General features: G+C 44.9%; 1 protein-coding gene across 1 annotated transcript in view; it reads right to left on the reverse strand.

Annotated features, from left to right (window-relative positions):
* CHSY1 (chondroitin sulfate synthase 1) overlaps positions 1–13,081 on the reverse strand; it is a 197,287-nt gene extending 184,206 nt beyond the window's left edge. Inside the window, exon 1 of the mRNA XM_030189746.1 lies at positions 12,767–13,081. Coding sequence (XP_030045606.1) covers positions 12,767–13,059 — 293 coding nt within the window. The 5' untranslated portion in view covers positions 13,060–13,081. The remainder of the gene's footprint in view (positions 1–12,766) is intronic.
* Between the last annotated feature and the right edge of the window lie 1,083 nt (positions 13,082–14,164).

The following is a 14,164-nucleotide window of genomic DNA, read 5'->3' on the forward strand; positions in this document are numbered from 1 at the left end:
CTACTGCACATACACTGGTGCCTTCCTGCCTGATGTGCGAGCTCAGTCCCTCAGTCTTTGTAAAAAGTTAAAGAATTCAACTCCAAGGGGAGGTGGGAGGGCATGTGAGAACACTTGGCCTGCCGACCTCGGAAAACCCCTGCAACAGGTGAGTAACTTTGCTTTATCTGAGGACAAGCACACTGTAGTATTCAGAGCTGGGAATCCCTAGCTATCAAAAAACAATTGGGACTCAAAACGTTGAGGCCTGTAATTCAATCAACTTGAAAACTATTTATATATTAGTTGGAGGTGCAGCCTGGAACAGAACAAAACTGGGCCTTGGGGGTGTAGTAGGATTTATTTTGCAGGCCTGACCTGGCTGTAACTTTAGGTATCCTGCTCAAGGCATTAGTGAGATATGAATGTGTGGACAGATGGCAACATTGCAGCTTTGTAGATCTCCTCTATGGAGGCCGATCTCAAATGAGCTACCAACGTAGTCATGGCTTTAACATTATAAGCCTTGACATGACCCTCTAGAGTCAGCCCAGTCTGGGTGTAAATAAAAGGCATTGCAAACTGCTAGCTAATTGGAAATTGTACATTTGCCGATGGCTACCCCCATCCTGTTTGGGTTAAAAGAAACAAAAAGCTGGGTGGACTATCTATAGGCTTTAGTCTGTCCAGATGGAAGCTTAAGGCTCACTTGCAGTCTAAGGTATTATTTTGACCTGGAACAATGCCCAGAAGAAAAAAAAAAAAAAAAAAAGATCACAAACGTTTTCAAAAGAAAATACATTTATAGCTAGCCCCAAGCTTTTAAAATCATACGTAATGCACATATTTAAATATATAAAAGTGAATCGATGTATATATTTACAGCCAACAACACATCCACAATATAAGAACATAATAGCCATAACGGGTCAGACCAATGGTCCATCTACCAGTATCCTGTTTCCAACAGTGGCCAAGCCACTATATTCAACTCAAGCTGGGAAGTCCCTTCAACCAGCAAGTCAGAAGTGATATTTTTATTTATACCCCGCTCAATAGCAGGTTCAGTGCGGCTTACAATGTATGGATACAAAGAATCACAGAGATAACACAAAGTATGGTTACAGAGTATCATAGATGTAATACAATGTGGGTAAAAAGCATCACAAAGATAATACAATTGTATTGAGAAGGACAACAGGAGGAAATGTGGTGGAAGGATTGAGGCATGTTTAATGTTAGTGATGTGGATTAGGATCATAAGTTAACTTGGGTCGTTTGGATAGGCTTGTTTGAAGATATATGTTTTCAGCAGCTTTCGGAAGCGCAGATGTTCGTTTGTTGCCCCAGGGCATTAAACTTCAGCTTCTAGAACTTTTCTGCCCAGTTAAGTAAGACTGTTTCTTCTCAATTCACATCATGCCTTGTTTAATTCCTTTTATAGGTCTTCCTCTCAGTGAACACACGTGATCATGAGTATACTGCATGATCTGAACAAAGAACGTAAAGCAACAGACCATGCGCAAGATACCGAGGCCAATTAAAGGACAGCAGATGTTCTAAGCTGAACTGTTTAAACAGCCAGAGGGCAATATAGTCTAACCCCATGGTTCCCAAACCTGGTCCTAAGTCAAGTTTTCAAGATATCCACAATGAATATTCATGAGAGAGATTTGCACACACAGGAGGCAGTGCAAGCAAATCTCTCTCATGAATATTCATTGTGGACATCTTGAAAACCTGACTGGCAGGAGTGCCTCCAGGACCAGGTTTTGCAACCACTTGTCTAACCTATTACCACTACAGGTATTCAGTATACTCTTGCCAGGATGGGCATGTGGTTTTGGGGAAAATGTTGGCAGGTTGATAAGATGCAACTCAGACTGCCTTAGAGTATATGCAGAGAACTACTCTACTGAAGTGAAATTTAGTGTAAGGAGGGTCAGCTACTAGGGCTTCAAGCTCACTGACCCTGCGACCTGAAGTGACTGCTACAAGAAACACAACTTTCCAGGTCAAATACTTCAGATGACAGGAAACAAACGGCTCAAAAGAAGTTTCATCAGCTGGGTGAGGACAACGTTGAGATTTCATACTGTTGGAGGTCTGACTTGGGGCTTTGTCAATAGCAAACCTGTCACGAAGTGAACAACTAGAGGCTGTACAAAGATGGGTAGAACAAGTGAGGAGATCTAAGGCTTTGCCCTCACACCAGACAGCAAATCTCTTCCACAAGAGTAACATCTCTTAGTGGAGTCCTTTCCGAAAGCAAACAAGATGCAGGAAAACACCCTCCAGCAAGCCCAAGGTCTAGAGACCAAAGCCAGTCGTATGCCTGAATCAGAGGGAGAAGTGTGCATGGGGAAAATCACCCTAAATGTTTCTTTAACCAAGAATTTGTTCAGGGCCCTTAGGTCGGGACAAAATCCCCCCACCCTGTTTTTTTTTTGGGGGGGGGCACAGGGAAGTAACTAGAATAGAATCCCTTCCCTTCTTCCCCTGGTTGCACAGACTCAACTACATTGGCATGGAGGTGGAGACTTCCTCTACAAGTACCTGCTTCTGCTGGGAGCTAAATCAGTGGGCAATGTGGTGATTTTTGCTGCCAAAGGAGGGCATAACAGAGACGGACTATTTGAAGAACCCACTAGTCAGAGATTACTAGGGGTCACCTGTGATGGTAAAAATGAGCCTCCTTCCTAATGGAAGGTCACTAGTGTGTGGCTATGCTCTCCGAGCCAGTCAAAAGCTTGCCCCCTTACTTTGACTGGGGCGCCGGACCTGGGACTGCAGGGCAGAGCAGGAAAACAGCATGAACCTATACCTTTGAGAGTAATAGGGTCACTGTCCAGATACACTGAAAAACCTCTGGGAGGTATAGTGTGTAAAGAGTGTTTGGGTGAGTTTCTTTAGGAGGTCAGCAACCTCCTCCACTTTATCTCCAAACAAGTTGTCCCCTCAGCACGGGATATCCGCTAACCTCTCCTGAACCACCAGTTCCAGGTCAGAGACATGCAGCCATCAGAGTTTCCGCCATAGGTGTGGGGATGCGCAGAAGTCTGGACACAACTTCAAAAGAGAGTCATAAGCCCCTCTGGCTAGATATTTTCTACACTCCAGCTGCTTACTAGCCAAACTGGCAAAGGTCAGCAGACTGCTCCTGTGGGAGTGAGCACACCAGACAAGAGTGTGCTGCAGAACAGGGGCTGTAAGTAGAGGCTTGTGTAGAGCTGGTAGGACTGGATGCAGGCAATGAGCAATGAGCAATGAGGCCCGAAATGTTTTCCTCCCAAAGGATTCTAGTGTCCTGGTCTCTGAACCTGGGGGTGACGAGGCATGAGTCCTGGAGCTCCTAGCTTGTTTGGAGGCGAATTTGACCACCAGAGTGTGGTGTGGCAATTGGGCTCTCTCAAAACCTTAGGTGTGAACTGTACTGAAAGGGGAGATCCTCAGTTGTCAGTGTATCCTTAAGGATAGGGTGCAATGGTACTGAGACCCTTTCCTTAGGAGGTGGCTCATATTCCAGTCCTGGGCTCTTCCTCTGTTTCAAACTTAAATGGGATGGCCGTGTTATGGTATAAGCCAATTGTCAGAATTAAATATGTAGCAGAGTATTGATTTTATCAATATAAAAATGCAGCTTTTAAAAGATGTATTGAAACTGCATTTCAATACCTTCTTTCCCCTTTTCCTTGGGAATTTCTGGTAGCAGGGCTAGTCAATTACAAACACTTAGAGACAAAAGCTGGCTGGGAGGGTCACCAAGACATCTCTAGAGAACAAAAAAACTGAAGCAGACAGACTCCTATGACTCAAATGACAAAAGAAACTCCACCTATCACAGCAGACTGACCCTCAAGCTATAGAAAAGCCATTTGCCAGCAGATATCCAGGAAACATGTGACCATGCCCCCCTGCAAACTACAACTCAGGGAACATTATAAAAAGCCTGGAAACAGCCCAGTCTCTCTCTCTTGGGACCTGCTGCTCTCTCTTGGAACCTGCTGCTCTCTTTGGGGTCTGCTGATGCCTTGCTCCTGACCATGTGCTCATCAATCAGCTGGACCACAGCATGCTTGTAACAAGGACTAAGTTAGGAAACTACCTGTTACTTTGTTCTATTTTATGCACAAATTCTCTGTTCTAAGATCCTTTTAAAAGCTCTCTCGTTTGTAACCTTATTTATATGATTGCATTATCATATTGTAAAATAAAAAACCTTTTGAATCTAAATATATAGTGTTCTTGTCCTTTAGACCTGATAATGCAGGTTAATGCAATCCAATAAGTACACTTAATTCCTTTTATTCTTGAATCGTTCTTACCTTGTGGGTAAGTGGTGGAGAAATTTTAGCGAGTGCTCTTAAAATATTCCCCTGCTTTGTTCTTAAATATCATATTAGGACTGTGACAATTTTGTAACATTTTTAATGGATATTAAGAACATTTAAATTATTTCTTGTAATAGCCGAAACCATCTCCCTAACAAATACGGTGAAAGATCCTCAGGTGGAGATTTTCATCATGGTCTTACCTCTAGAAGTAATGTGGGTCTTCCTCTGAGTCCCATGAATGGTCCCAACCAGACTCACACACTCAGAGCAGGCTACGAGAGTCTGCAGCAGCCTTGGCTCAGAGGAATTATGTTTTGGTTTATGTTCCGCCTTTTTTGTGTTTGTTCTGTTTTCACGGGAGATTTGAACTTCTTTTTTCATGTGCTCAGAGGAATTATGTCCACATCCCAAAGAGAACTTAGGTAGTCTTATCCTCCGATGCCTGGGAAGCTTCCTCCCCTGATATTGAGAGCAGTACTGTAAGCGTCAATGTCTACACCCGTTGAGGTGCCGGCACCGAAACTGTTTGCACAGACGTAGGAGCTGCCTCAGGGAGAAGCTGGAACTGACCTGCAGCTGAAGCAAGCACCCCCAATGCCCGAGTGGTCTGCTGTTACCACATCTGCGCCAGCTTCTACCTGAGCACAGCTTGGAACCACTCATCAAAGGAAGGCATCAGCAAAAGTGGGAGGAGAGCCAGGAGAGAGCAGGCCTGAGAAGGAATCGGTGTCAAACTGGTAGCGGGGACCCGACTGCTCTGAAGCCGTGCACTGGCACCTCTATTACTACTTATTTCTATAGCGCTACTAGATGTACGCAGCACTGTACACTTGAACATGAAGAAACAGTGCAGAATTTACAATTTAATTAGGATAGGGGATAAAGGAATTACTAAGGTGGGAATGATAATACGTGGGTACCGAACAAGTAAGGATTAGGAGTTAAAAGCAGCATCAAAAAGGTGGGCTTTTAGCCTAGATTTGAAGATGGCCAGAGATGGAGCTTGACGTACCGACTCAAGAAGCCTATTCCAGGCATATGGTGGAGCAAGATAAAAGGAATGGAGTTAGTCGTAGAGGAGAAGGGTGCAAATAAGAGAGATTTACCCTTTCCAAAGACGGGGAATGCTCCTCTCGGTGCCAGTGATGCTGATGCCCCAGTGGTTCTGGCACCATGCATCGAAGAGGACCTTTGCTAGTACTTCCCCCAATGCACATCATTGCAGTTCTTCAGTGCCAACGAGGACGACATCGAACCCATACACATCCTTGGTGTCTCGTCTGATGCCGACTGATCCCAGGGACTACTCAAAATGCCTGAAGTTGAGACAGGCTGATGCACTCCCAATGGACGTAGAAAACTTTGCAACCATCGAGGTCACTGCTTCTGGTGCCGATGTACCGGTCTTTGAGGAGCCAAAAAAGTTTATCCTGTTGAGCCTGCTGCACCCTTGTTCTCAGCTGCATTTTTAAACAGAGAAACAATAGGTAGGTTCATGGTTAGGCCAAGGCGGATGCACAATGACTGCAGGTCTGTTGCCAAAATTATCCAATTACATTTGGCGCACCTCTTTAAGCCACCAGAGGTCTTCAGAGACATTGAAAAAAGAATTGCGGCCAATTAAACTCCTCAATTTTGAACAAAAAAAAACCCCAAAGTGTCCAAATTAAGGTCAGAGTTCTGGCCTAAAACGAGCATAGCCATCGTGAAAACTAAAGTAAAAGCTTCAAGTGCCAAAACCTAAAAATATAAAGGAAAGACAAGGATGAAAGAATTTAGAAATACATATATTACAAAGAACAAAAAGAGCCGTACGGGAAGGCACTGTAAGCTGAGAAAAATACACACCGTGAAGAGAAGACAGTGATGCATCCTCTCAGCTACACTGAAAAACGAAGACTGGGGACTCAAGCTCACGTGTCAAGATGGGAAGGCACCAGCGCAGTGTGGTGGGACACAACTAGAAAATTCTGCACTGGACTCTGTCGGAATGACATCACCCAGCTGTGAGAATACGACAACCTGCCTTGTACTCAGAGAAAGACCAAAAGGTGGCAGCTGAATGACTGATGTCCACTCCATTCTAAGTGCAGTACTGTACACATGGCACAGAATAGGGAAGGACCTTGGAGCTACAAGGATGGCTCCCATGAATGGCTCCAATGGTTCAAAAGGACTATGAGGTGCAATAAAATCTAGATGTAAGCTGAAGCTGTAACAAATGTATACAGATGGATTTGTGCATTTGGAACTTGACCAATGATTACAAAGTTCATACTCATTACTCTCTCACTTTCCAAGATATATGTTCTGACTGAATTCTTTTTTTTTTCTAACAGCACTCCAAAGTAAACACATTATTCCTCCCCTCTTCACTATAGGACTGGGTGGAGGGGGGAGAACCTACCTACCCTTTACACACAGTTGCAAGGTTCACAAGGCATTTGAGGCAAGCAAGAAGCAGGTTCATTGTCTCAGAATTTGCCTGACACACCTCTTAATCTCCTGGCAGAACTCCAGTACATAAAAGCTTAAATCACCAGGATCAAAGAGGAAATGTACCCAAGGCCAAAACTTGTGGATTATGGGCATCTGCTGCTTATCAGACAGAAGGATAAAGCAAAAACACAGACTAGTTAAGTATAAAATCCTCTAGGGGACCATTTTAGGTAGATCAGGGCACAGTATTAGCCTCTTCATGGTGCCAAAGCTTTTCTTTTTTTCATGCATTATATGACATCACCTTTGCCCAGTAGAGCAGAATTTACAGTCTGGATTTAGAAGATTACTCTTTGCTGATACTGTTGCCACAGTCCTACAGACTGACAGAGAGCAGCAAGGTTTATATTCAAACACCAGTGTCCTGATCAGATCTGCTTTATCACCGAAAGTTTGGATTTCATGCCTAAGTATTTTTTTCCCTGGAATGAAGAATATAACCCAAGCCAAATGGTTCAAAGTTTTACTCTGCTGCTGCCTCATCCCTCACCAACAAGAGCATCATAAAAATCTTTCCCTCTTCACAGACACCAGTAAAAAAAAACTGAACTCTTGTAGTTATGAGACATGGTAATAAGAAAAACTTGCACTATGAAATAAAGAACACACAAGCAATAATACTTAACCTCCCACATATCTCCTCCCCGCTCCCCAAATCAGCCTTACAATTGTTAATACAGCTCCTCTGGTACCCCAGCCAAAGTCAAAAGTGTCACTAATGACACTAATGAAACCTGTTGTTTCTTTCTCTATAATATCACCAACGTTCGTCCTTTCCTTCTGAGCACACTACCAGAACCCTCATATCACTTCTCGCTTAGACTATTGCAACTTGCTTCTCACAGGTATCCCACTTAGCCATCTCTCTCCTCTTCAAAGTTCTGCTGCATGACTAATATTCCACCAGTGTCGCTATGCTCATATTAGCCCTCTCCTCAAGTCACTTCACTGGCTTCCTATCCGTTTCCGCATACAGATCAAACTCCTCTTATTGACCTATAAGTGCATTCACTCTGCAGCTCCTCAGTACCTCTCCACTCTCATCTCTCCCTACATTCCTCCCCGGGAACGCCGTTCACTGGGTAAATCTCTCTTTTCTGCACCCTTCTCCTCCACTGCTAACTCTAGATTCTGTTCCTTTTATCTTGCTGCACCATATGCCTGGAATAGACTTGCAGAGCCGGTATGTCAAGCTCCATCTCTGGCCGTCTTCAAATCTAAGCTAAAAGCCCACCTTTTTGATGCTGCTTTTAACTCCTAACCCTTGTTCAGAACCCTTATTTTATCATCCTCACTTTAATATTCCCTTATCTCGTTTGTCCTGTTTGTCCTAATTAGATTGTAAGCTCTGTCGAGCAGGGACTGTCTCTTCACGCTCAAGTGTACAGCGCTGCGTACGTGCTATAGAAACGATTAGTAGTAGTAATGACATCACAGCACGAGCCATATATAGGACCATCTGGCCAGTTGGGTTTTCAGGCTAGCCACAATGATATGAGAGAAATTTGCATACTAAGGCGGCAGTTCATACAAAGGTCTCATGCATATTCATTGTGGAAATCCTGAAAACCCAACTGGCCGGATGGTCCCTGAGGACTGGTTTGAAAACTAATGAGAATTAGAAAAAAAACCAACTTTCTCCATGAATTTAAAGCAGATAAGTGATGGTTTCTTCAGTGTTGTTCACAGAACCTCTGAAATCAGTTGTTTGTAGAATGATAGATGGCATCACAAATTATCTTATTTTTACTAATAAAAGACAAGACAAGTCACAGGGCCCAACATAAAATAAACTTTTCAGAACACACTAATTTTGCCCCACTTAACTGTGCAACATGTACAGTATAACTGCCCAGTTCCACAGCTACAAAAATCCTGTAACCATGGCCAACACTGACTTACATTCAAGAAGAATTAAAATGTACAAAAACTATCACTTTCTTAAAGGTGTATTACCTTGTGATACTTCTATGAGTCATCTATGACCCATATCTACTGGTATGGAGGTACAAACATCTTCTTGCCCAAATATTTGTCCACTCATCACAAAACAAGCTCAACTCCATGCACTGCTAAGGAAGGGATGAAGCCACCTTTTGGGGCATATAAAACTCTGAACTATGGCAATATAAGTACATAAATATATAAGTATTGCCATACTGGCACAGACCAAAGGTCCATCAAGCCCAGCATCCTGTTTCTAACAGAGGTCAATCCAGGTCACAAGTACCCGGCAAGATCCAAAAAAAAAAAAAAAAAAAAAAGTACAATGCACTTTATGATGCTTATCCTAGAAATAAGTGGATTTTCCCCAAGTCTATTTTAATAATGGTTTATAGACTTTTCCTTTAGGAAGCCATACAAACCTTTTTTAAACTCTGCTAAGCTAACTGCTTTTACTACATTCTCTGGCAACGAACTCCAGAGTTTAAGTACATGTTGAGTGAAGAAAATTTTTCTGATTTGTTTTAAATTTACTACTTTGTAGCTTCATAGCGTGCCTCCTAGTATTTTTGAAAACAGTAAACAAGCGAGTCACATGTACCCATTCCACTCATTTTATAGACCTCTATCATACCTCCCCTCAGCTGTCTTTTTTCCTAGCTGAAGAGCCCTAGCCGCTTTAGCCTTTCCTCATAGGGACATCTTCCCAGCCCCTTTATCATTTGACATCCCTCTCTGTACCTTTTCTAATTCCACTATATCTTTTTTGAGATGCGGCGACCAGAATTGAACACAATATTCATGGAATGGTCGCACCATGGAGCGATACAAAGGCATTATAACATCCTCGTTTTTGTTTTCCATTCCTAATACTTATTTGCTTTCTCAGCCACCGCTGCACACTGAGCACAGGGTTTCAATGTATCATCAACAACAACACCTAGATCCCTTTCCTGGTTGGTTGACTCATAACGTGGAACCTTGCATTACATAGCTATAATTTGGGTTCGTTCCTCTTTCCCACATGCATCACTTTGCACTTGCTCACATTAAACCTCATCTGCCATTCAGATGCCCAGTCTCCTAGTCTCATAAGGTCCTCTTACAGAGCTCTTTTCTCCTAAGAATATACAGGTATTAAGATACCTGAAAGACAGCCTTTCACTCTAAATGATTTATTAAAAGCTTAGATTTCATCTTCCTGAACCACTGCACAAAGGCAAACAGAAACAAAAAGTTAAGTTACTCTTTAAAACATGTTTATGTGATGTAGATAATGCACACTATAGTGGTGATAATAAGCAATAGCATTATGGCGTGTGCCCTGACTTACAAGCTAAGTTCACCATCGAGGCATGATACTAAAGCCAGAGCATCTGCAGCACTGAGAAAAGGGAAGCGGACATTAATAAACAAACACAGTAACCAAGCAGTGTTCAGCCTGCTCACCTTCCTCCCTCTTAAAAAGGGAGCAAATTCTGCATCCATCTTTGCATATGTTTCAAGGGTATCAGAAGCCTCAGCAAGGTTAGCAGTGCTTAATGACATCCATATACAATATCATGGACTGGCACTTTTGGTCATATTCTTTGCCTTTGAGAATGTCATGGGAGGTTCCGTTGTATTACTAGTGCAGTGGCATAGCTGACCTGTAGCATTTCCTTCACAAAAAGGCTCCTCTACACTCAAAAGATTTTCTTGGAACCTCTGTCTCCATTTCTCCCAAGGGGCATTTCATTTATTCATCACCTTTTCCCTAAAGATTTCTGAGCTTACCCCCTTGGAGCTTTATATCATGCCATCTTCTTCTAGATCAAGGGTGGGCAACCTTTACAGAGGGCCACTGTCAGCACTATCGTAGCAAGCCGCAACACTAATATCAGAACTGGAAGTCTACAGAGCTCCATCAACCTTTTATGATAAGTAAAAACGTAACTAAAAATGATGGAAACAAGCTGCTATTTGCATAATACTGTACTTAAAATCATCAACACTGATTAATGATTTACCTTCAGGCATACTAGATATTTCCCTGTCTCCAGAACTCTTATGAGCCAAGTTTATACCCGAGGCTACGAAGGGTTAAGTGGCTTGCCCAAAATCACAAACAGCAGCAAAAGGATTTGAAACAGGCTTCCCTGGCTGTCAGCCCAGTAATCTAACCACTAGGCCAGGTGTGCTTGAGGGCCACAACCCGGTCAGATTTCAATGAATACAAACGAGATCTATCTGTACACAATGGAAGCAGTACATGCAAAGCAATCTCATGCATATTCATTGTGAGAAATCTTGAAAACCTAACTTGGTTGTGGCCCTCAAGGGCCTTGGTTGCCCAATCCCGCCCTAGGTTATTGGAAGGGGGGGGGGGGGGGGGGAGAACCACAGACAACCCAGGTATTCTGTAAGGCACAACACCAAGACCCTGTATAGATTTCACTTTTAAAATTAAGTTTGATCACCACCTTTAATCTATTTTAGTGAACAGAATCCAATATTACTTCACTTTTAAATACACTTGTAGACTGCCATCACATGTTTTTTTTTCTTAGAGGACCCAAGTTACTCTTTGCAGAATTTTGATCTTTCCTTCAACAGACCAATGTCAAATTGCCTATGATGGGCATTTGGTTTCCTGAGCCACCAAACTAAAGCAAACTAGTAACTTGTTTAATGAATAAATCAGCAGGGATAATGGACAGAGTTGCTGTAAACGTTGACCATATTATGAGATTATGGAAAGCATTTTAGTCTTTGCTAGAAATTTGAGAATAGACGCCAAAAACTGCCACTGTCTGTATTATACTTGGCTTAACAGATGTATTTGTTTTGAGATTTTCTTATGTACCTTTATTACCGTTATAAAACGGCGAACCAACCACTTACAAATAGAATACTACTTTGCTAGCTTAAGCCATGAGAAGTTATTCATACATGCTGAATGAAATAAAACCCCCTTTTTTGCTCAAATACATGAGCCAGAGACAAACCCTCACCAGCTAATATACCTGAATAATTGGGCCAAAGCAGACTGAGTATCCAGCCCCGAGAGTCCATTACACTGCTCATCTTTTCTTATGACTCCTGAAGACTTCGGTTTCATTAAGTGGAAGTATCTGTTTGCAATGTAATAAAAGAGGAATACGAACATACAAAGCACCAGCACACGCGTTTCGTTCTTAAAAACCCAAGCTATACCTGACTATGAGAAAGCAGTGGCCCTACCAAGCTCACAAGCAACATTATCAGGTCGGTGTAAGTGCAGAAAAGGGAGTCCATTCATTTAGAAATCCAAGGGCAGTTTGTGGTAAGTCCCTTCCCCAGAGAGCTTACAACTGAGAAGAAGGCTGGTTTCCTCCACACATACACAGACCCCCACCCATCCCCCATCCCTCCAAGGGCAGTCGTGGTAGGTCCCTTCCCCGGAGAGTTTTTACAAGTGAGAAGCAGCCTGGTTTCCTCCACAGATACAGACCCCCCCCCATCCATCCAAGGGCTTCTTCTCAGTTGTAAGCTCTCCGGGGAAGGGACCTACCACCAACTGCCCTCCACAGACACAGACCCCCCCCTCCTCCCCCCAAGGGCAGTTCATGGTAGGTCCCTTCCCCAGAGAGCTTACAACTGAGAAGCAGCCTGGTTTCCTCCACAGACACAGACCCCCCATCCCCCCAAGGGCAGCTGGTGGAAGGTCCCTTCCCCAGAGAGCTTACAATTGAGAAGCCTGGTTTCCTCCACAGACACAGACCCCCCCAAGGGCAGCTGGTGGAAGGTCCCTTCCCCAGAGAGCTTACAGCTGAAAAGCCTGGTTTCCTCCACACATACAGACCCCCCATCCCCCCAAGGGCAGCTGGTGGTAGGTCCCTTCCCCAGAGAGCTTACAGCTGAGAAGCCTGGTTTCCTCCACAGATACAGACCCCCCATCCCCCCCATGGACAGTTGGTGGTCGGTCCCTTCCCCAGAGAGCTTACAACTGAGAAGAAGCCTGTAGTAGTGTGTGCGGGAGATCCACTGACCTGTGGACGGCCAGGGCGCGGGTCTTCAGGTACTTCTGCGCCGTCATCACCCCCACGAAGAGGAAGTTCTTGAGGCGGGGGGCGTCGTGCGAGCGCGGGCCGGGGGGGTCGGGACCGGCCGGGGCCCAGGGCATCTCCGCGCCTTCCAGGCTACTACAAGCCACCCCGCTCGCCCGCCGCCTTCCCCGTTGCAGCTCCGACGCCCGAGGCAGGACCAGGCGAGAGGCCAACACGAAGCCCAGCACCAGCCCCACCAACACACTGAGCCACGAGCGCCGGCTTCTACCGGCCATGACCGGGGGGGGGAGGGGCGGCCGTTCCACAGGAGGAGCGGCTGGAGTCAGTGTGTGAGGGATGGAGAGCGAGGTGGACGGTTATAGCGGGGGGGGGCGGGTGCTTCCGGCGGGGACCCCCGAGCTGCCGCCGTCGCTACAGTCCCGTCCCCGCCTCCTCTTCTTCCTCCTCCTCACCCCGCCGCTGCCGTGGCCACATCTTGCCCTCAGCTCGCCATCGCCAGCCACAAAAGTCAGTCAGCCTCCGCCTCCCGCCACCCCGCGCGCCGTCTCCAATGGCGAAACGTCCAGGTTTGGGCCCGCGCGCTGCCCTTCCCCGCTCGCTCATTGGCTGGGGGGCGGGGACCGCGCTCGCGCTTTAATGGAGGACGGTGTACTCCGCGCGCCGGGGGGAAGGGACCCAAGGCTCGCGCCCCCCGCCCCCACCCTTTGTCTGAGCTCCAGCAGCAGCCAATGCTCGCCGCCTTCTGTCTCGTGCGTGAAACGGCCTTTGTTGTTCCCTGCTGTGCTGCTGACTTTATTACACATTGCAGCAGGGGACGATGGGGGTGGAGGGAGCAGACGAAAGCAATCAACGAATCTACAGCAGGGGCTTTAACATAGGGATTTGCCCCCTTTCCACCAAGCTCTCCAGTTGAGGGGCCTATGTTAGAACAGAATAATGACACGTATGCATCGATCTTTATTAACTTAGACCAAGTCTAAAGTTGGAGCGGGGGAATTAGTTTAGCTATTGTCAAGACACAACCTATCTGTAAACCTTAACATTCATTTCAAGATTCAGCGATCTGGCTTATACAGAAAAGAAAAAGTATTTCAGTCGTCCAGCAACACAAAACATCAGTCAGGAAGGCAAGCAACCTCTCACAGCGGTACAACCAGCTTTTCTAGCTTTCCTTAAAAACAGTCAGGCATGAGCAAAAAAAAATCTCCATTCTGTAATTAGCAAATATGAGAACCTCTGAAGCTCTCAGGATGGAATATTTCACTTTCAAAATTTTGATTTCCCCAAATTATGACACAAATACATTCACATGAATACAGTTTTTGATTTCTACAGAAATTCAGATTTAGCTGAAGCCTGCTGACCTTTCTTCAGCTGTAT

The sequence above is a fragment of the Microcaecilia unicolor genome, chromosome 1 (genome assembly GCF_901765095.1).
Source record: "Microcaecilia unicolor chromosome 1, aMicUni1.1, whole genome shotgun sequence".
In the NCBI taxonomy this organism is placed as follows: domain Eukaryota; kingdom Metazoa; phylum Chordata; class Amphibia; order Gymnophiona; family Siphonopidae; genus Microcaecilia; species Microcaecilia unicolor.